Raw genomic sequence first — 23,933 nt, 5'->3', positions numbered from 1 at the left:
AAAACCGGTTGAAGATCAAGCATGGCATGTAAGTCATGATATACTGGCATCACAGGAAATGCAACATTATTCCCGCAAAGAAAAAAAAATGAAAATACAACATCATTCCATTCCTATTACTGATTAGTTGTCCAAAATTTAAGGCACAGCTTTGAGATAGACAATGCTAGCTGCAAACCCTCTGTTCTTTATTTGAACAACTAGGCATGATACTGTTGCACGGCACATGCTAAAAAAAGATCAATACCAAATTGCACAAAGTTGAAGCAAGCCGTAAAGTTCACATGACAGTTTGTGTAACTCGAGCAATTAGCAACCATAATAACATTACATCGTTTTCAAAAGACCCATTGTCACAAAGAATTTATTCTTCAGCGTTGACCATAAAATCCAGCCAGCTAACAGCAGGTTCCAGGAACATCAGCTTGCAAGAAATGCATGAACACTTCCAAGGCATCTGTAAAAAGGACTATGTCACCATGGCACCAGATCTTTTATTCATCAGAATCTGTGCGGACAGCTGCAACAAGAACAACCAAGTTAGTTTCAAAAGAAACATATAAAAACTATGCCTGCAACAGAAACATATTTTCAGTCTGTAACTCGTGATGGAAAAAGGGCCCTAATTAATACTGAAGCAAAAGAAACACATCTGCTGCTGTGTAGCTTATACAACAAACATGAACCAACATAACAATAGAATATAAGCTATCCACTACAAGTATTCAAATATCAGAGATTGCTAAATACTCATAATAACACAGATTCTGAATGCAGTATTCATGAAAATCATTAAGATAGCAATGCTATCAGCCACTTGGAACAACCTGGAATGTCCAACTCATTCAACTTTCAAAGTCTCTTTACTTCAGATTTTCAAATTGCAATTGCCCTTATGCGAAACTGAAACATCCTGCGCTATGGATCACCGACAAGTATTGCACATAGTCTACTGTTCTACCCAAGTGTTCCCAATGCAAGTGTACAGTTGCACACATCCCTTTGCTACCGGGGTCCAAGTTCTTCATCGTACAAATAAGGCAAGACAAATCTTAATTCTTAAGGCATTTGCAGAACTATTAATCACCCAAATAATGAAGGTGATAAGTTATTGTGCTAATTATTATGGAGCTTGTTATCTCTATTAGAAAAAAAAAACCAAACTTCATGGAATCACCCTCCCTGTTACTAAAACTCAAAGAAGCAACGTTCATAGAACAATTGGTTTTTTTTTACAACATGGATGTGCCTTTTTCCTCATTGTGTATGCAGCAGTATTTCATGTAAATCATCAAAATAGCAGTGATAACAGCCACTTGGAACAACCTGTAATATCCAGCTACCCTACTTTCACAGTTTCTTTACTTCAAATTCAAATTGCACTTGCAGTATGGATGATGTGAAACTGAAACATCCTGCGCTGCGATCACTAAGATGGTATCACATGTAGTCTGCTGTTCTACTCAGGCATTCAGTTGTTCATGATAAAAGTGTACAACTGGACACATCCCTTTGCAACCATAGTTCAAGTTCTTTGTCGTACAAATAAGGCATGGGAAATCTTAAGGCATTTGCACAACTATTAAACACTAATGCACTGAAGGTGATAAGTACTTAATCTAATTATTACGCAGTTTGTTATCCCTGTTAGAAAAAATAAATCAAATTTCATGGAATTACCGCCATTGATACTCAAACACAAAGAAGCAAATTTCGCAGAACAATTTATTTTTATTCTCCTACCTGGATGTGTATTGTTCCTCATTGTGTGTGGCTGTGCGTACGTGTGCAAGTTACTTTCCAATTTGTGATCGCGTGCTAGCGTAGAGTTGTGACAAAGATTCAACTAATGATTGGTTCATTACATTACAAACAGGAAATAAAAGAAATAGTAACAAGCTAAGAGAGATGAATCAACAGTCATGACTGATTGATATCATCCTATTTTTGAACTATTGATGGATTGAGTTACATCATAAGACAGATCATTAATGGCAAAATTCCCTCCAAAGTTTGTGCAGTATGGGCAAGTTCATTACTCGTTACAGGGTCATACTTCAAGAATATGCGGCTCCATGTTCCATCATAAAAGGAACAGTAACACTAGTACAACTTAGTACTGCAACCTTTACCAGCTCCACATTACAGTGGTTTCGATAAATTTTGATAGTGCTGGCCCTTAATCCTTATGTCATCGCACATTTACCCCCTCTCACTTTCATAGCAAACTTTTATAGTTGAAAGATGGATACAAATTCGCTTCATTTTTCTTATCCATGAAAGCAGAGATACTGAGACGATACATAAAGGAATCAACGATATTTCAACAGGTGATGTATTCTGGTTTGACAAAGAACTCATGGCCTGGTGCTACCTTTTACCGCTCTTAAGTACACTACAGTACTACAGTACTCAATAGGGATTCTAGATGCTTGCAAAGTGCATAATGCTAGTATTTATCATGACCATTTCAGCTTGCAAGGCGTGATTAAAATAGAACGCAATTACAGTATTAACCATTGGGACATTTGACAGACAATCCACCCAGAGAGCCCCTTCCCCGAAATCTCATGATCTGATTATAGGCCCTGAGGCATTTACTGCGCCAGTAAACTTTTCCTCTAGACATTACATTACATTCCGACTAACAGCATTCATCGCCAGCCCGGATCGGGTTTCTGCCAACAACAATTACCCCTAGACCACCGAGAATAGATGCGCACTAGAACAAATCTTGAGACGCCGCCGCACGCAAACCGCGCTAATGGATAGGACCGCATCCAGGATCCACTGGATCAACATAGGCCACTCCACGACTCACACCCAACCCTACGAACCAAATCCACGATGCCCTAGGATTCCGTCACATCACACGGGAACCGGCCCGATTGAACAGGATCGAGCCAAGAACGCGCGGAGAAGAAGAGAGGAGGGGCACTCACTGGGCTTTTCCTGCTTGCCGTCCGCCCACTTAGAGACGGAGAAGTGGACCTTCTCGCGGGAGGCGGCCTCGGACTTGAAGGGCTCCTTGAGGCAGTTCCGCACCAGCGCGGCGCAGATGTTGGAGTAGCCGATGTAGGTCATCCCCGCCGCGCGCCAGAAGGGCACTGCCGCCGTCGTCGCCGACATCGCGCTTCGCTTCCTCTCTTCTTCTCGCGCCGCCGCCGGGAATGGGAACGGGAACGGGAGAGAGCTGCGGGGTGCCGGGTGCGGTTACGAGGTGTGGGTACTTGTTGAGCTGGGGGCTGTCACCTGTCTGCCGTGGACCGAGGGCGTCGTGGGCTGGACCCGCACAGTTAGATAGGCTTCTGGCCCATGAATAGTGTGCGCCGTAGTCCAACAGTAGAATTGACCAGAATAGCATTCCTCCTAATTCTCGTATAAATCTATGGTGGCCCTGATGTGGCAGTGATTTTATCATGTCATCATACAGTAAGTTGATGACATAGTAAAAAGGGATAAATGCAAAAACCCCCCCAAAAGTCACTTGAATTTTGACTTTCCCCCCCAAAAGTTGTTTTGTTGCAAAAAACCCCCCAAATGTTTGATTTTGTTCCAAAAACACCCTCAAAAATTCAAAAAAAATTTAAAAAAATCACAAAAAATTCTTAAAAAAACTAGAGACAATTATAAGACCTTTTGTGCAATTTTTTTCAAAAATAATATCCTTTGCATCATATTTCATGGAGAGTAAGTTTGAAAAAAAAGAAAAACGTGCAACTCATTTGTTAATTCGAGTTAAATGCATAGTTAATTATTTACTAATCCAAAAATCATGAAACAAAATTTTTTAGTCTTCTTAGATGATCCTCTATCTTGTAAAAATATATGAAATCTTGAAATAGTTATTGTAACGTGCAGGATTGAGTAAATGTGTTGCAGATAGATTAATTCATAACTAATCCATAACACCCCCAAAATTAGTGAAACCACTTTTATTAGTTTACTTAAACAATTATTTGTGTAGAAAAAATAATGGTAGACATGACAAAGTTAAAATAACATGAGTTAATAAATGAGCTACACATTTTTCTTTTTTTTTCAAACTTCCTCTCCATTAAATATGATGCAAAGGATATTATTTTTGAAACCAAATTTCACAGAAGGTCTTAGAATTGTCTCTAGTTTTTTTTAGATTTTTTTTATGATTTTTTTATTCTTTTGAATTTTTAGGGGGTTTTTTGCAACAAAGTCAAACTTTTGGGGGGTTTTTTGCAACAAAACAACTTTTGGGGGGGAAAGTCAAAATTCAAGTGACTTTTGGGGGGGTTTTTGCAGTTTTCCCTAGTAAAAATAAGGTGGATCTCACATGTCAGCCATTCATCTTACCATGTTCTTCTCCCTCTTCCTCCTCCACTCCTCATCAAGCTCGCCTCTGCGTCCCTAGCCTTCGTCGTCGCCCCGAGCTCAGTAGCGCCGGCCTCACGGTCTCTTGTTGCACCTGTCCCGAGGTCACCCAGAACTGGTCGGATTGGATTCACCGGCATCCATAAGGGGGCCCAAGGTCTCACTGTTGTCAAGCTCCCCCGCTTTCGTCGCCGATGGCAGCGGCATGGCAGAGAAGCGTCACAGAATTCTCCATGAATTAGAGCAATTGGTTGCTCCATGAATTCTTGTTTGGTTCTCTGTAGAATGGATTCGAGTGGCATGTGATGTTTTTGCAGGTTTGGGAGAATGGATCGAAGTAGGCTTTGAGTTCTATTGTGGTGGATTTTTTTCACACAAACTTTGGACGTTTGCGTGTGGCAAGAATAGCATGCCGGGATGGACTTCATCTGTTGTATAATCTCAATAATCCCCACGAATTAGAGCAATTGGTTGCTCCATGAATTCTTGTGTGGTTCCCTGTAGGATGGATTTGAGTGGCATGTGATATTTTTGCAGGTTTGGGAGAATGGATCCGAGTAGGCTTTGAGTTTTTTTTTTTTGGGTGGATTTTTCCGCAAAAAGTTTGGGAGTTTGCGTGTGGCAAGAATAGCACGCTAGGATGGACTTCATCTGTTGTATGATCTCAACCCCTGTGAATCCTCACGTTAGCGGCACAATTTAGGAGGATGAAGGACCGACAAGGCGACTAGAGAGGAGCTAGATGGAATGAATAAGTGTCTTACTAATTTTTTTTAATGATCTTTTCTACTTTTTATCCAACCCGTCTTTTTTCTAACCTTCAAGATCACCCAGTCACAACAGATGTGTTGACCTTAGAAACATGTTAGGAAGCTCTCAGAGCACCTATAAACACAACAAATATAACCAGCGGAAACAACTGAGAAGGGATCCCCTAACTAACCGAAGACAAGTTAGCGAAAACTCACAATCTAGACTGGGTACTGGTCTAACCTTGAGCAAAGGGCAGTATAACCTCAAAACACTAGAGTTGAACTCATAAACGAAGGAGGGTCACGGTCTAACCTCTTGCAAGGGGCGGTCTAACCTCAACACACCAAAGCCGAACTCACAAACGGAAGGGGTCACGGTCTAACCTTTTTGCAAGGAGCGGTGTAACATTAGTACACTAGAGCCGAACTCATATACGAAGGGGTTCATAGTCTAACTAATGTAGGGTGTGGTCTAACCTTACATGTCAGGTTTCAACAAAACTCACAAACTAAGGGGGTCGCAGTCTAACCTTATGTAGGGTGTAGAACCTCTGATGATAGGAAATTGACTCTAAAACTTAGGGGAAAAAAGAAGGAAAATGACCCAAACGAACTCCGATTAACTTGAAAATTGAACCACAACCTAAAGACAACTTAGGGAACCTAATCCAATAGAAAAATCAGGATTTCATCAAGAAAGTTGAGAGCTTTTTGAAGATTGATGCTCCTAGGTGAAAAAAAAAGTGACATCATTGAGAGCTCATGAGATAGATCAGAACCAGATATTCTTGGATGATTTCCCACATGTCATAGCACCCCAAAACACCAAGTGATCTCAGAGAAACCAAGGGAAACAAAAAAACACTATGAAAATACAAAAAGGCCAAAACGGGGCAAATCGGCAAAAACTAGCACAACTCTCAATAAGATCCAAACTTGTGAGGATGGATGGGTGGATATGAATATAGAGAAGATATCACGCCTCATGCCCCGCAAAAATCATAAGGGATTAAGGATACATAAGAAGAGGGAGGCAAAAACTCGAAAAATCAACTCAAGAACGAAGAGATGAACAAGCAATACATGGAGGCACGAAGATGGACGAATTTTGGGCTATATATTGCACTTGGATAAGTGTTGTTTACAACCACTCCTGGGCACTCCAAGCCTAGGATAACAACAAGCTCACACACAAGAGCCCTCTCATCTTTCTCTCTCTCTCTTAAGCTCACGCATAGCACTCCTCTCTTCCTCTCAGCCCTCTCTCTTAAACCCTAACTCCACAGCACAAATGGAAGCTTCAAAGGGGTAGCACAACTAGCCCCCTCACCTTATCATTTGGGCATTTCGACATCCCCAAATGTCCTTACGCACCTACCCCTTCACCAGGTGCAAAAGGTCAACTCTTCACCCATGCTCGAAACGCATCTGAAGTTTTCACGATATAGGTTTGCCTCGATGCAAGCTACACAATGGTGCCATGTGCACAAACTAGCCATCACCTGTGGTTTTGTGGCCAAGCCGCCAAACCATTCCGCCCGCTTCTCAAAGTGCAACTTCCCTCTTGCTTCCACTAAAAGCAAGGCTTCATGATCTTGATGTGTGTCACCTCATCACGCAATCCTTCATGTTGGCAAGTCTCTCCCGCTTCCACTCCCATGGACAACCTCTTCACTTGTACCGACCCCAATCACCTTTGACTTGGTCAACCTACCATCTTGATCAACCATTTGTGCTTCTTGTCCTTTCTATGTATACGGCGTGGATCACCTATGACTTCACTCGGCATACCGATCATCCGAGCCTAAGCATCCACGCTTAGTCCTGATCCTCCTCACCATTTAGCGTCATGTTGACTCCATTGACTTACATATCATGAGATAAGAAAAATACATTCCTCCAATTCCACAATATAACATTCATCACATTTCATCAACACCAGTTAGTCACATAACCATCACCATGCATTGCGTGCACCTACATGCACAATATGCCATTTCATGCATAATCACATCAACATCACATATTTAGCTCAACCATGCTCTACAAGCATACACATGCATAAATCATCACATATAAATCATATACACCAATGCACACACATTGCTCAACTCGCATACACAACTTGTTGGCAATTACTCATCACAATAGCTAGATCATACCAATGATCCTATAATCTCCCCCTTAATGCGTGCATTGACAACAATCAATGAAACTCAACCACACTTGTTGTAATTACTCATCACACTAACTGATCATCCACATGATCTCACAGAGGAGGATGCATGGTTGGTGGCCACTGGGGTCTTTCTGAACAACATCATGAGCTATTTTGTCATCCTAAAAATGGGTGCACCCTCGTTGCTCCTGCTCATCAGCTGTCGCCTGCTGCATGTGCCCACAACCACAACTGCACCATCATCACAAGCTCGAAGGTGGGCACCGCCGCGTCGGAGGGTTGCACAGAGGAGGACCGCACTGGCTGGAGCATTGATAAGGAGATGGGGAGTAAGAGTAAAGGAGGAAGACGGTAGCTTTGGAGGCTGACAAATGGGACCCATCGATGGTGTGGTGTCACATAAGAGTGAGTTGCATGATTTTGCCATGTTGGATGCTCCAACTAATATTGTTAGCTTGGGGAGGTTTTGTAACTGGCATTGTAGTTGAGGGAGGAAAAACAGACTTTCATGATAGTTTAGAGAGGCAAAACATACTTTTTTCTATTTGGATGAACATTATTATTGGATAACTACAAATTGAGCGAGTAATTTATCACAAAACTAACATATTATATGCTTGAGAGCTTCAAGGGGTTATGAAGAGTTTTTTCTTTTGTTGACCATTGTATGTCATGTCACTAAAGACCAGTTCTCGTATCCAAACCACCATCGTATGAAACCACAAAGGAATTATGTGTATGTGGTGTGTGTGTGAGTTGAGGGGGGGGCATCTGTGCCGCCACGGTGCTCTTCGGCATAGTCTCCGACGTTGGCAAGTCCCCGCCTTACCCCTCCTTATCCCTCAATTTCGACGAGCTTTTCTTGCCATGCTCACTCCTGCTCTGCCCTCATCCTCCATCTCTAGCAGTGTATTCACCACCAGATTCGCACCCGCCACCCACTGTCGTGTGAACCTGGCTTCACTGGGCTCTTTCCTTGACCCCTGACATTGCCTACTGGCCATCCTCCGCCACCCTGCTGGCAGCGGCGCCCTGCTGCTTGCCCACCGCTGGTCAGCCAACTACCTAAGGGCCTCCCTCTAAGCCCAGAAGTCACCCAATCCCCGAACCCTAACCTAGGGAACCCCAAAACCCTAAACTGGTTCACTGGCTATACGAACTATAGTAGTACGAAGGGTGTTGTTAATATGCCCATTACTAGTAGGCTTCGTTCTGTCGTATAAGGTTGAATTATAGACTTTTAGCATTTGCATCGCATGTTTTAAATTTATATTAATTAACTCAGTTAAGATAAACTAGATCACTAAACTCAGCGAGAATATTGTTGGAAACTTTCATAACCGAACAAGGAAGGGGCCTTCGGCCCACTAGAATGGTCTGAAGGCAAGGTGAGAGACACTCACTGGATAGGGAACTGTGTATTGTAATTAATGTCACCCACCTTTTTGGTTACAGTGTTGCCCTATTTATAGAACGTACCCAACCATTCTCTGTTATAATGTACAATAATACCCCTCTCACTGTCACATTCCTAGCATATTTGAGGGCAATGCGATATTATTCCTAAGTACATATGCTCTATCTACAATTGTACTCTTATGGGTCCTCGGTTGCCAGCATCAGTTTTGCCTCCGCCATACTTCCGAAGGTCTACGGCCGATGGCACCTTTGGAGCACCCTCGGTCATCTTCCTCATGACACCACGCGATGGTTTTCGCCTTGCCTCTGAAGGCTTGCCGAGGGCTTCACCCACGATGGTGCCTCCAGCATCCCTTCGGTCGACTCCCTCATGAAGCCTAATGGAGATCTTCGATCAACTTTCGAAGGCCTGTCAGTGGCTTCCCCAATACCGGTATCCAGACATGCTTTGGTGGCACTGAGCGTCCGCAAAGTACCTTCGTCATGTTCAAAGGGTTCCTGCAACATTTCAAACCCACAACAACTGTAAGTTGTTAGTAAGCAGTGGTTGCAGAGGCCTTTGACCCTTTTCCAAAGGGGTCCGTGAAACCATCCCCCCACAGCAATCCCCCATAGGCAGGTCTCTTCTTCGATGGGCTAAACACGTGAACTAGATGGTAGCACCAAACATCGTCCCCTTCGGCCCATCAAAGGACTCTCGGCCTAAGGTTTGCCTTCAACGAAGGAGCCCCCTTTTGCGTCCGGTCGGTATAACTTTGTGCTCGTAATGTTTTCTGGCGAAATGGCTCAAGTTTTGTGGCATTTTTTGGGAAACTATTTTGCATTGACTGCCACAAAGGAGACAGTTTGATCCTGAATGGACGCCTTAATTGCCACTAGGGATGGTTCGAACCTCAAACTGATGTTTTAACTACCATAAATAAGGTGGTTTGGACCTCGAACTGACATCTTTTCAACTGGCCTGGGTACTAGATCATGCATTTCGACGGTTCCCTCTCGCTGAAAGGCGCGGGGCCGGAGTAGTTCTCACCTCCCCAACGGGTGAAGAACTCCGGTACGTCGTGCAGCTGCAGTTCCGCGCATCCAATAACATGGTGGAATATGAAGGTCTCATCGCTGGCCTCTGAGCCGTGGTGGGCCTCGGGATTTGTCGCCTCCTGGTCAAGGGAGACTCCCAGCTGGTGGTCAACCAGGTATCCAAAGAGTACCAGTGCACGGATCCTCAAATGGCGGCGTATGTGGCGGCAGTCAGGAAGCTGGAGAAGCGCTTCGACGGCCTGGAGCTGCGGTACATCCCTCGCCGCGACAACGCTCTGGCCGACGACCTCTCCCGCCTGGCCTCCTCCCGTGCGCGCGTCCCTGCCGGAGTCTTTGAAGAAAGACTCACACAGCCTTCCGTCCTGCCTGCCGAACAGGGCGAAGGGGAAACCTCGAACTCAATTCAGGGGACCCCGATGGCGCCCTCAGTGGGAAGCCCCATCAGGGTGCCGCCGTCCGGTGAGTGCGCTGCGCTTGCTGAATGTTCTTGAGATGCCTCGTGGATGGACGACATCCGAGGGTACTTGAAGGAAAAGTTCCTCCTTGGGGATGAGGCATCTGCCGAAAGAGTTGCTCGGCAGTCCAAACGCTATGCCATAGTAGATGAGGATCTCTACCGGTGTAGCGCAGGCGGTATTCTCCTGAAATGCATCTCCCGGGCAGAAGGCGGTGAGCTTCTCACTGAGATCCACGAGGGCGAGTGCGGTGGCCATGCATCGTTCCGCACGCTGGTCGGGACGGCCTTCCGGCAAGGTTTCTACTGGCCTACAGCCCTCCAGGATGCTTCCGAGCTGGTTCGGCACTGCAGAGCGTTCCAGTTCCATGCAAAGCAGATTCACCAGCCAGCTCAGGCTCTTCACACCATCCCCCTGTCATGGCTTTTCGCGGTCTGGGGGCTGGACATTCTGGGTCCATTCCCCCGAGCAATCGGGGGCTATGAGTACCTCTACGTCGCCATCGACAAGTTCACTAAGTGGCTGGAGGCGGTCCCAGTCATCAAGGTGACCAAGAACACGGCGCTCCAGTTCATCCGTGGCATCACCAGTCGCTTTGGTGTCCCGAACCGGATCATCACCGACAACGGCACTCAGTTCACAAGTGCCATATTCGGGGACTACTGCGAAGACCTCGGCATCAAGCTCTGCTTCGCCTTCGTCGCTCATCCTCGGAGCAACGGGCGGGTTGAGCGCGCCAACGCGGAGATACTAAAGGGGCTCAAAACCCGGACCTACGACGTGCTCGCAAAGCACGGGAAGGGGTGGGTCGACGAGCTGCCTGCCGTGCTATGGGCCAACCGGACCACGCCAAGCCGCGCTACCGGGGAGACTCCTTTCTTCCTCGTGTACAGCGCCGAGGCGGTCCTCCCCTTCGAGCTCACTCTAGGCTCCCCTCGGGTGCATGCCTACTCTGAAGGCGAACAGGAGCAGCAGAGGCACGACGACGTCGACTACTTGGAGGAGCGCTGGCGGCGTGCCGCCGTCCGGGCATCCCGCTACCAACAAAGCCTGCGGCGTTACCATCAGCGCCACGCCCGGGCCCGGTCTCTCTAGGTGGGGGATCTAGTTCTCCGACGCGTCCAGTCGCGCGAAGGAAGGAATAAGCTGTCCCCTATGTGGGAAGGCCCCTTCACCGTGATCGGTGTCCTGCGAGAAGGCTCCTTCCGGCTGGCTGCAGAAGATGGGCAACCGCTCCCCAACCTGTGGAACATCGAGCACCTGCGCAAGTTCTACCCGTAGATGGCCATGCTCGCGTTTCAGGTCAACCAGGCCGAGGGCTTCCCCCCTGACCAAGTTGACCGGGGGCTACCACTAACTGGGTAAGTCACCCAACCTTGTAAAAAAAATTGTCAATACAGTATGAATGTTAATGTGCAATCATGTATCAATTTCATTTTTCTGGATTCCATATGTTTAATCTGTCTGGTGAGATGCTCGATTGTGCGAGAAAAGTTCGCTCTCTCTTTTTCCCCGCTGATAAAAGAATCCCGATCGGTATGCGCGCGGACAGTTGCCGCTGGCTTACGTCTGTTGTGGTAGGCTGTGGTGTTCGGTGTCGTGGCAGGCTCCCGGGCACTACCGAGCCCTTGGGGTTCTCGGGTAATCCTATCGCTCGAGCTGCTCGAGTAGTCCAGAGCCTAGGCCCCAGGGGCGGGCTGTCGGTGCTCGGTCTGGTCTGTCATACCCGGGCGCCACCGAACCATAGGACCTCTGGGTTATGCTTCTGCCTGCTCTTGTCCGTCGGTCTGGGTATTCGAGAGGTCTCGGGTCGAAAACGAGAGCAATCTACAATGAGTACCGCACTAACAAAGCGCACCAAGCAAAGAATTTCCCTATTTTTTGTCAAGTCACAGGTCGACAATTAAGAGCAAAAGCAGCTCGACCGCGAGGGCCTCAGTGCCTAGGCTGCTGCTCGGCCCCAAGGGTCCTCGGGTGGTCCTACCGCTCAAACGTGAGTGGTCGAGATCGCTCGAACCCGGGCTCCTCATGCGCCCATTGATGCTCGGGCGCCCTGGCTGTGGGAACCAAGTCCCCGGGCACCTCGAGCTCGGAGCGCATGCCCCTCCTGGATCGGTTGGCCGAAAGGCTGACAGCTGTCCGGTGAGTGGTTAAATTCAGACGAATTTACATTCAATAATATTTTATTCCCGAGTCGTCCTCGGGGGGCCCTCGTATTCTAATCTGCCCGGTGAGATGGTCTCCTCGCGCACAAAACACTACCGCGTGTCCACTTTTTCCTAGAACGACAGAACGGTCCATAGAAAGGTGTACCGTACATGCGGTAATGTCCGATCAAAGTCTTTCATGGTGGTCGTGGTGTTCGGTCCGCTTTTAGGGCCCCGAGCACTACCGAGTCCCTAGGCGCCCTGGGTAATCCTATCGCTCGAGCTGCTCGAGTAGTCCGGAGCCTAGGCCTCAGGGGCGGGCTGTCGGTGCTCGGTCCGGTCCATCCTAAGCCCGGGCACCACCGAACCATGGGGACTCTTGGTCGCATTCCCGCCCACGCGCGTCTCCATTATGCTAACTGAGTGGTCGCAAGATGGAAAAGTGTTCACCGGTCATGGCATGCTCCATGCTGGATCGATCTATCTCCCGAGCAAGGAAGTTCGTGCCTTTGTCTTTTGACTAAGCCGTTGCGGACTCGCGAGGGCTTGGGGGCTGAACGCACCGAGAAGGACGGCCGGGGCGACTTCATTCGGGGAAAGAAAGGTCGGAGTCGGTCCGACTGAGTACTCCTCGGGGCATCAGGAGAAAACATCAGAAACTACACTAAGCACTCAGAGGAATACTGGAGTTGCGACCCCAAAGAAAGGCTTCCATTATATTCACAAAGAAAGATAGCTGTTCTGAGGGATCACTCCCATATTTACATCAAGTCAAAAAGAAAAGAAGAAGAAAAAACTACTACAAAAGCCTAGTCGGAATCGGAGTCGGAGCCTTCGTTGCCTCTCCTCGGGACTGGGGGCGGCGGCACCTACCGCTTGAAACCGGCCGCCGCCGCGGCGGCGGTGCTCCAAACTGCCTCCCGGGTGGCCTCCTCCTCGGCTTCAACCACCACTTTCTGAGCCGGCTCCAGCAGGAAGTTGCCCGAGTCCGGCTGCCGCCACAGACCGCTGCATCCGCCAAAGGGTGTCCTCCAGCATCAGTTGAAGGCTGGCCCGTGCGACCGAGGCAGCCTCGAGCTCCTCCTTCGCGTTCCGTAGCCGCTCCTCGAGCCCCTGGCCCCCGACCGCGCCAGAAGAGCCGGCGCCGGGTGCATGGCCCGCGGCCAGCTTTACCTGCCCCGCCAGGACGGACAGGGCCTGCTCGTGGGCGGCCAGCTCCGCCTCAGACTTGGCGATCCGCTCCTCCCTAGCAGCAGCGGCCGCTGCCGCCTCGGCAGCCTCCGCCTCCCGGCGGGCCAGCAGGTCCTCCCGGGTGCCCAAGTCCGCCGCCGTTATCTCGGCGTCGGTCTCCCGGATCGCGACGTCCTCCTCCCGGCGTTGGAGATCCCCATCGATGTGCTGGAGTTCCTCCGCCCAGTGCTGGAGCTCGGCGGGGGTCCGGTCGACTTCGCCTTTCTGGCAAGCTAGGTCGGCCAGGAAGGCCTCTGCTGCCCTCTCGCGGTTCACCGCCGCCTCCTCCCGCTCCTGCGCCTGCCGCTCCCTAGCAAGGGCCTCGGCAGCCAGCTGCTGTGACGCCTCGGCCAGGCGGGCGGCGTCTTCCCGCTCCCGCGCGACCTCCGCGCGAGTGTCCTCCAGAGCCTTCCGCTCCCGCGCGACCTCCGCGCGGGCCTCCTCCAAGGCCTTCCGACCCTCCTCCGTGGCGCGTCGCTCGTCCTCGTTGGCGGCGCGCGTCGCGGCAAGCTGCGCTCTTTCCGTGCCAGAGCGGCGAGCTCCACCTCTCGCCGCGCCATCTCCTTCGCTACGGCCGCCTCCAGCTGCCCGATCACCTCCCGGGCGCTCCCAAGCACGACCGGGAGAGGTTCGGCGGGTTGGCTGGGCGGCGGCTGGGCGCTGGGTCCCTTGCGAGCCTCCCCCAAGGGGCTCAGGGTCCCCGAAAACTGCCACGCGGTCGCCAGCCCCGCGCTCGGCGCGCTTGAGGTGGGCTCGGACGGTGTCGGATGCTCGAGCGGCGGCTGCGTCTCTGTCTTGGCCGCCGAATCCGCCAGCCCCTTCTCAGCCGCCGCGTCCGCCGGCCCCAGCTCTGGCTCCGCCGCCGTGTCCGTCAGCCCCGTCTCCGCCGCCGTGTCCGCTGGCCCCGGCTCCACCGCCACGCTTGCCAGCCCTGGCTCCGCCGGTGCGCTTAGCTCGGGCGCGCTCGGCTCGGGGGCTGGCGCCGGCCTCGGCACCTCCGGCCGCCCCTGGCTCTCAGCGGCGCCCGTAGGCGGCCTGCAGGAGAAGAACAAGATTAAAATCCAGAACTTAGTTCGGGCAAAGCACGCCCAAGAAAGAATGAAGGACGAAACCTACGTGGTTGTGGGTCTTTGGTACTGCCATCTTGCTGCTGGAATCCTGAACTCCGGGCTCGATGGCGCTGGCCCGGAGTCCTCCCTCCTTCTCTTCCGCCAGGGGTTCTGCAGGGCCTCCGCGTGGTCTCCAGGAGCCGGATCGGGCCCAAGCAGACCAAAGTGCGATTCCAGAACCGCAGATGCCGCCCCCGCCGACGTCCCCGCGCTGGGCGACTGGCTGTTCCGGCTTCCCCCCTCACCTGGCAACGGTGACGGCGGGGACTCCGGCACAGGAATGAAGAGCCGGGGGCGCTTCCCCTGGTCCTCCGGCGTCGGCGCCGCCCTGCTGCCGGCGGCGCCTCCTCCTCCGGTGCGGCGGCTGCTGCCCGCAGCAGCCCCACTGCTGGCCTGCGGCTCGCCACTCGTGACGCCCGGGCCACCAGTCCGCGCCGGACCGCTTGCGGCCCCCTCGCCGGCCGCCTCATACAACCCAGGGATCTCAGTGGCCTCGGGACTCCGGCGCCTCGGCCGGTCGACCAACCCCTGGGCGTCGAACTCCGGCAGCTTCGCCTAGATCGCCACCCTCTCGAGATTGGCGCAGAGTGCCATTTCTTTCCACGGGAGCTCCGTCCGGCTCATCTCATCCACCCCGGTCACCACCCGGAGCATGCCCCTCAACTCCGCCGTGCCCAGGTCCCAGTCCTCGCCGATTTGGGTCCGGGTGATGTCCTCAGGGCCAGTGTAGAGCCAGCAAGACCGGGCCCGCTCTCGTAGGGGCGCTAGGCAGCGGCGCAGGAAGTCTGCCACCACCATCACTGAGGTGAGCCCGGCGTCACGCAGGAACCCGTTGCGCTCCAAGATCAGCTCCAGTCACGCGTCCGTCGGCGGCGGCACCTCCCAGGTCGCCTTCTGGGGCTCCACCGCCACCTCCGGCAGGGTGAGACGGTTGTGGGGGTCGACGTCGACGTAGAACCAATCGTGCCGCCACTCCTCCCACTTGCTTCGCAGCACCTGGGGGATGTATCTCTCCCCCAGGCCGTCCCGCAGCCGGAAGCTGCAACACCCCGCGACGTCCGCGGTGGAAAAGCCCCTCTTCTTCCCGGCAGATCACAGCACGAAGAAATGCCAGAAGAGTATCACCGATGGCGGCACTCCCACGAACATCTCGCAGAAGTGGGCGAAGACCGCCAGGATGACGACCGAATTGGGGCTCAGGTGCACCAGCTGAATCCCATAGGTGTCGAGAATTTGAAGAAAGAACGTGGAAAACGGCGGCACCAGCCCGGCCGCCACAAAGGAGGTGAACAAGACGATGCGCCCCGGGCGGGTCGTCGCCGGCGGGAAGCTCGCCGGTGTCACCACCAGGGCCCCCTGCTGGCCCTCGGGGACCAACAACTTCCGGATCTTCCCCGCCGCCTCTTCGTTTGACAGGCGAGACTCCGGCAGCACGTCGTCGGGAGTCCTGTCGCGGCGGCTCCCTCCTGCTCTCGGCATTTCGTCGGGGCGGGAGATGGTCTGGACAGGGGAGAAGGAGATGTGCTCTGATCGCCTAGAGAGAGTCTAAGGGCTCAAGAGCGTGAAGAAAGCAAGGGCTGGATCACGAGATGGCGTAAAGAGGAGGGCGGTTCACTCCCCTCCTCCTTTTATACCTCAGGGAATTCAAACGTCTCCTGCCACAGCACACTAGGCGGGACGTTTTCCTTGATCGACGCAACCGCCAGGCGAGTCTCCCACAGGTCGTGCGGTGTCAGCTGTTGCCAGGTGTATTTTCCTCAATTTGCGCGGCTGCCACGCGTGCCGCCTGCTCTGTCATCACGCACCGCCCGTCCCGTTGTGATGCCCTTCGGGAGTTGTGTGGACGCGTGTCCGTTCAGCTCCCCGTTGGGCCGTACCGAAGGCCCGGACCGAAAGGACCACCTTCTGAAAGCTCGCCACGTGGCGTCCGCGTCGGCTTCGGCCTCGTCCGCGACGAAGGGCCCATCCGCAGTCTCTAGGCCATTGCCTACCAATGGGCCCGGGGGCTACTGTCGGTGTATCAGGAACCGGGGATCCCTGAATCCAGAGGCTGGGCCAGCCATCCGCCACATGGCACCATCCCGCGAGGTCTCTCCTGTAGGATGAGAAAAGGTCAAGTCCCGGAAGAAGGTGCTCGGGGCCATAGTCGGTGGCCCCCGAGTACCCCAGTTCCCCGATGATCCACGGAATCCAAGTACCGGGAAGAAAGTGCTCGGGGAGGTGTACGGTCACCTCCGAGCACCCTAGTCCCCCGACGATCAGGAGAGCTAAGTTCCGGGAGAGAGTGCTCGGGGCTGCGTGCGGCAGCCCCCGAGCACTCGGTTCCCCGAGGGTCCGAACAAGAGTGCTCGGGGAGGTGAACAGTACCCCCGAGCACTCGGCACCCCGAGGACAAGGAAAGGCATTCTCAGGAGAGAGTGCTCGGGGATGTGAACAGTACCCCCGAGCACTCGGTACCCCGACGACCCAGAAAGACCCCCGAGGGGCCTACCGATGAGGTGTCAACCAGTCAAAGGCCCGAGGCCGCATTTAATGAGCGTGCGTGGCCTGTCGCCTCCAACTGCTCCCACCGCGCTCAGCGTCAGTTCCTGCCATATTTTGGCAGAGAGGCGTGGGGTTATTAATTGCACGGGTCCCGTCCCGTGCCATCCGACTTGTCTCGGATAACGTCGTAAGGACCAAGGCGTTCCGTCTGCCGCGCTGCTGTGGCAGGGGAACAAGACAGGGCGGGCACGCCGGGTTGCTCTGCGGCTGCCCAGTGGGCCCTCTCCACGGCGCCCGTTGCCAGGGCATTTATGGTGACGGATGACCGGGCGTGCGACGTATTTTCCACCCCCGGTCACTTCGCCCAGAGGAAATGATGACGCCCTTTCCATTTATGGCATCTTGAAACTCGAGCCCCCTCCTTCCGTTCGGGGCATGTCGCGGCCGGCGAGTACTTAAAGCAGCCGGCGGCACAGAGGCGAGAAAAAAAAAAGAGATGAAGAAAGCAAAAAACAGGAGACAAAAGAACACAGTGCAAGAGAAGTACTGTAAGGAAGGCTTAGCCCAGTCCCAGCCGAAGAACAAGGAGCCTCAAGCTCTTAGATAGACCAGCATTCTTGTAACTAATAACATCCTTGAGGGATTTCCTCAGGACAGTCATAGTATCCATACAGGAGTAGGGTATTATGCCCCCGTGCGGCCCGAACCTGTCTAAATTCCGGTGCATTTACTTCTTCTTGCACTAGGTCAACACCCCCACCATCGGCTGTTGCATTCATTCCCATTTACTTCTCCGACGAACGTATTTAGGATCATCCCCCCGGCCGAATCTCTAAAAAGGGGTCTCTCGGGATCTCTGCGATTGGAGTTAATCCTCCGACAACGCGAGACCTTGAACAAAAGGTAATGACCCTTCGCGTAAGCACTGAGGCGTCTGAAGCAAGCGTATCAGAGCTTCGAGCTCTTTACGATGTTGAAAGAGCTGAAAACCAACAATTGCACGAAGCATTGCAAGAGGCAAAGCAATACTCCCACAACGCCATTAAAGAGCGGGTAGAGATTCTGGAGCTGAGGGCAGTTAAGGCTAGCGATGAAGGTGATATGCCTTAGAGGCATTCATAGAGATGATTATATCACACGTCTATGTTAATGTACTACCGAATAATGTGTTATTCCAAGAATGACTATCGTTTACATTGATTGACAAGTATGTGACTTGTTCATGAAACTCTTTGTTTATATCATGATGTTATTCTTAGTCGATCCTTAGTCACATATCATTGTTATGATACATAAGACCAGCACATGTATTGATTGATGATCACGTTTTATAGATCATAGGTATAAAGATACTAGGTCAATAATATGTACATTTATGTTAGAGAACATGATGTTGGATAGACCTACATTGAGATACTGCTGAGATTATAATTTATGATGTGCCATCAGTTGTTATCTCAAATGGTGTACATGCAGGATCCTTAGACCTGAGATCGTCATTGATTCCCAGAATGTGTAGTGGCATACTTTGAGATTGCCAAACGCTATTCCGTAACTAGGTAGTCATAAAGGTAGTTTTTGGGTTTGTCATGAAACACGTCGTGGGGTATGAGCGATCAAGATGGAATTTGCCCCTCCTTGATAACGGGAGAGATATCTCTGGGCCCCTTGAGGTAGTTGGATTGAGAAAGTGCATGGCCATGCTAATATGATTAAAGAGTTAATTATGATAAATCCACTACTTGATGGAGTGAATGGTCGAGCTATCACAAGGGTGGCACGTATCTTACCTTGAGCTTGACTGGTATCCTGAGGCAAAGGGATCAATGCATGTGTATATCAAGGTTCAGCCGATATAATCTTTTGTGTATACTCGAGAGTCAACATGTCCTGCTAGGGTCCGCTATTGATTTCGGTTTGGAAAGGGTTTTTGAGTCGTAGCCATTTGTACATGAACCTAACGGGTCACACACTTAATGGGTTGGAACAAAACATTCAAAATTGGATTCGTATATGGGTTTTGATTGGATTATGATCCATGAGAAGTTAGAGTCATAAAGGGCTTCTAACATGGGAGCCCATTGGTGAGCTCTATATAAGGAGAGACGTGGGTAGGGCGTGCGAGAGGTTGAGCCACTTCGAAACCCTAGCTACAGCCTTCCACATGATCTCCCAAAATCCTAGCCATGCGTGCGGTGCTAGCATATCGGCGCTCGACATTTCTGCCCAGTACGTGTGGATATCATAGAGGCGTTATTGCTATTATGGCGCTGATCTTCTTGTCGAGTTGAACGTGACGTGTTCGGGACTGGTCGCCAACCGTGACGAGTTGGTCGAGGAGCATGCCCACCTGCTCGGAGTTGGTCAAGTAGCACGACCACCTGCTTGGAGTTGGTCGAGAAGTATGACCACCTGCCCGGAGTTGGTCGAGAAGCACGACCACCTGCTCGGAGTTGGTCAAGGAGCGTGATCACCTGCGCAGGTGTCGCACCCGGTTTTAACGGCCAAAACCTGATGCGGCTTATGTGTGCCCAGGATGTTCAACACACTTAAGGACGTCACAGGTGAAGTAGCAAAAGCAATACTTTTATTAAATAACGTTAAACTCTTAGAGCAATTGACATATATTGTCTTCTATGAAGATATCTGCAGTGGAACAGAAGCATTGGTGCCTAACAACACCGCAAGCAACTGATCGGGAGACACGCGCCTAGAACGTCACAACCTCGTCTTGATAATCTTCAACATCTTCACTCACTGAGCAGCAGCATACATGTTGCATGGTATAGGAAAAATAGCAAGAGTGAGCACATGATGCGCTCAGCAAGTGTGGGAAAAATAATGATATGTAGGCTTATATCAAGAATAGGCTAACAAATGGTATTTTTGCGTAAATGCGAGTAATGAAAATATATTTGGACTCAAAAGCACACCACTGGTACTCCCTGTACCAGAACCAAAACCACAACCAAACTCATAACCACAACCCATAATCACAACTCACTAATCATGTGAGGATCCAAGTCTCTCATATCCGTGAGCACGGCTGTTATAACAGTTTTACACTCTGCAGAGGTTGTCCAGCTTTCCCCACGAGTCAGTGAATTCCATGTTGCCGTGTTCATGAAACACTTAACATACGCCAGTGGTGTGCCGCCAAGAATCACTGTATGACACTTTCCACTAACCAGAGACTAATCCAGTATGTGTCTGCCCACTAGGTTTCACCGCCAGGCTTTACGCAAGCTAAGCTCCTACCCAGAAGCCCCCTTTTGTGCTGACCCAACACACACTGGATAGACTTTAATCAGTATGTCATGTCTAACCCATATCAGCCTCGTGGTTGGTACGTTACTTCTTGGGTTGTCGCTCCACGAACCGGTCCTTACTTAAGTTACTTGAGCAAACACTAAACCAACATCATAACCATGACAACCATCAAAACCACTTTGCTCAAGGCCTAAGGTTCCATGTTGCTAGACCATTAACCAGTTAACCACTATTGTTGCATATGTTCATTAGTCAAGTATATGACACTTCCCAATATCCCAGAAGCATGGCTAAGCGATCTATCCACAAAGACACCTAACCATAAACCATCTAGGTTCCAAGGAATGATAAGGGAAAATCTAGGAAAAACCCTAATATAGGTGACTACCCATCATATTAACAGACATTGCATGCAGTTTATTAAAACCAAAACATTTAAAAATATAGGTTCAAGATGATCAAGGACACTTGCCTTTTTCCCAATGTTGCTCAGTCTTGTCGAAATCTTGATCTTGAAGTCCCTCGAACTGCTCCGGAACGTTATCGACTAATCGCGAGAACTACCGACAAACAACACAAAGAAAAACACTAAGAACAACATACCAAATATCATCAAAACACTTTAAAAAATACTATGGTTGGATAGGGATGATTTAGAAACGTTTAGACACAAGAATCGTCTAAATCAGAGTTAAGATGAAAAGAGAACAGCTTTCGGGAGATGGATTAAGCTGAAAAGGAAAAACTAGTTTACTGGAGTTATCTTCCTATAGGAAAGGCTTTATTGCGCAATCACTGTGTCAGGCTTGACAACATTATTTCGCAAGATTCAAAAAATGTAGGGCAGACTAGACTTCACTGACTAGGCTAAGGAGAATGATGGGGCGCTAACTTGGCATGCTATGCAAGTACCATCTTAGATTAAAGAAAAGATACGTTGAGGTCTAGTATCGATCATCTATGATGGATCAAAAAGGTCAAAGGTTGCACTTATAGGTTAAGGATACTACTGGTGACTCTATGTGGTGGTGGTGGTTCGGGTTTCATCGAAGACAGCGATCAGGCATGTGGCTACAAACATCGATGTTAGCTTTAGTGGTGTTTTAGTGAAACGAGGGAAGCATGTCATAGAATGCAGAAAGATTAACTCAGCGGTATGGTTGGTTTTGGAAGGGGTCATCCGAGGTAGTGGCAAAACAATGATGACTGCTGCTAGGTTTGGTGGTGACCGCGAACAGATGCAGGAACGAAGACACTCGCATTCAAGGAGATTGGCTATCAAATTTGAGAAACCGTTTGAATAAGGATGTTCATATAACCTGGGAACACAATGCTATGGCATGGGTTTTGGTAGATCATCCACTGAGATGGGTGATGGCTGCGACATGCTGTGGTTGGCAATGGCGTCTTGGTCGTGTCGCTGCACAAACGGGGATGGGCTCCTAGGGTCACGTATAAGACTCCATGGGACACGCCGTGACATGGTTGGTGCATCCATACGGCTTTCGGATTGATGGGGGACGCGAATGCAAATCCGGTGCGCGCACAGAACACGTACAGAAACCGAACAGCGGGTATTTCGACCTTTATTTCAATAGTTTGGCTAATCTACTGGCAAAACCGGTTGGTGAGGATGTGGGGAACATCATGGGACATGCACCGGCGAAAGGGCTTGATGATTTGACCTCTGGTTAGTCAGGAACATCGATGCCAATCGGCTACAGCGCGGCTGTCTAACGGCTGTCCGCGACGGCGACGACCGTGGCGACGTAGAACGGGCTTTGGCCGGGGCTAGAGCTTGGCTAGGGACTTAGTATGATGCTAAAATAGTAGTAAGGGATGAGAAGAAGGGGTCCTCATCTTGCTTTGATGGTCAAGGAAGGAGGATTCGCGGAGAAGACGACGTAGCGCATCACGGGCGGCGGCGGCGGCGGCTCCGGCGAACGGCAGCGCTCCGGCGACACACGGACAGGGCAGCAGTGACTTCTAGGGCTTGGTGGTGTGGCATAGGTGTAGGGTAGGGTGTGCAACTCATATTTATAGGGCTAGAGGCGGCTGAATGAGGTGGAGTACAAACCGAATACGAATCGGATTCAAGTTCGAGTCGGTTACGATTTTCTTTTTTGCAGCTCTGTATTCCGAGGGTGATATCTCCATCGTCCGGACTCCAAATTGGATATTTCTTGATTCTAAATTATAGTAATCGAAAAGATATACAACTTTGGTAGTCATTTGAACTTCTGAAAACGCCATCTTGATTTCTAAAAATGCACCACCAGATAAACTGTTTGAACTCGGACTTATCTGCACAGTACTGATTTCGGAGGCCATAACTCCTAGCTCCATTATTCAAAAGAGGTCTTCCATAGGTTCAAATCGAAGCTCTCGACGAGAACTACGACTTCAGTATTGTCAAGATTTGCATTTGAGGCCGTTTTAAACTCCGAAACGTCATGGAAAGATGAGGCTGTCCAGGACTCCGTGAAACTTTGCAGATTTCGTGGATCCTTTGTTGGGCTATCTAGAAGACTTGGCTAAGGGTTTGGACTTAAGCAAGATTGAGTCCAAGGATACTTTAGGTATATCTAGGGTTTAGAAAAGAAACTTTTACAGAGAAATTTGAATAGGGTTTGAATTTGAATTGAGCTTGAGAAGGATCAGATATGATCAAGGATTGAATAGATGATGAATTCAAAGATTTTGAATTCTAACCATTAAGATCCTTAACTTATTCACTACTGAGTTTTGTAAAAACCTTTTCAAAATCTTTTTCACTCAAAACACTAAAGAAAAAGAACTCTAATGCATTTACCTAGCTCCTAGCAAAACTCAGCATGCAATGCACACAAAATAATAACCTATATTGATTGATTGATTAAGAAAATAGGTTTTAAATCTATACTACTATTGAAGCTATTCAATAATCTTGGAAAATTTTAGTAAAATGAGAAATTTGAAAATCAGGGTATTACAGTAGAGTTGGTCGCGGATCTGATCGAGAAGTTGCTCGAGGAGTTTGACGCGTACGACGTTGGATCGGTCTACTCCAACTCTTCTTCCGCTGCACTACGCTTCGAGCGGTAACGATCTATGATCTCCTACTATCATGATTTCCTGGGTGAATACGGTAGAAATTTTTTGTTTTAGGCTACCGTAGCCTATCCGTTCCCCAACAAGCGAAGCTATCAGCTAGACTCTTAAAAAACTAGGTGCTTCGGCCGTGCCTCCAACGCTCAAGGAAGTTGATATGTGTGACCTTCTCAATTGGATCGCTGAGTCTTCTGGTAGCTTTCTAATTGTAACCCAACTATATGGTGACTTCTGCACCATGGTATCAGCTTAGAGCCTCATCCAATCAGTTGAGTTGACTGGCTGCGACCATTACAAGGAGCTTCAGAGCTAATCATTCTGTTACCCTTCGGATTTTTCCACTGGAGCGGTGTTGAAGGCATTGAGGGCCTCTGTGAGATCATTTACCAGCAATTACTGGTGTAAGCATGGGC

At 50.0% G+C, this 23,933-nt stretch overlaps 1 protein-coding gene across 1 annotated transcript; it reads right to left on the bottom strand.

Annotated features, from left to right (window-relative positions):
- Nucleotides 1–167: 167 nt before the first annotated feature.
- LOC133899595 (ATP synthase subunit epsilon, mitochondrial) lies at nt 168–3,219 on the bottom strand. The gene is made up of 2 exons (XM_062340600.1): nt 2,943–3,219; nt 168–520 (listed from the first exon to the last, which is right to left on the bottom strand). The coding sequence occupies exons 1-2, from the start codon at nt 3,127–3,129 to the stop codon at nt 495–497; spliced, it is 213 nt and encodes a 70-aa protein (XP_062196584.1). The 5' UTR covers nt 3,130–3,219; the 3' UTR covers nt 168–494.
- Between the last annotated feature and the right edge of the window lie 20,714 nt (nt 3,220–23,933).

Source organism: Phragmites australis, chromosome 18 (assembly GCF_958298935.1).
Source record: "Phragmites australis chromosome 18, lpPhrAust1.1, whole genome shotgun sequence".
In the NCBI taxonomy this organism is placed as follows: Eukaryota; Viridiplantae; Streptophyta; class Magnoliopsida; order Poales; family Poaceae; genus Phragmites; species Phragmites australis.
Note: the sequence above shows the minus strand (reverse complement) of the source record. Positions and strands in the feature narration are given on the sequence as shown.

What these genes read in the sequence shown, in the direction of transcription:
- LOC133899595 (XM_062340600.1), bottom strand. Translation starts at nt 3,129, where the DNA reads ATGTCGGCGACGACGGCGGCAGTGCCCTTCTGGCGCGCGGCGGGGATG. An exon ending in CGGCAAGCAGGAAAAGCCCA is followed by an intron (nt 521 to 2,942) that starts GTGAGTGCCCCT and finishes TTCTTGTTGCAG; the next exon opens with CTGTCCGCACAGATTCTGAT.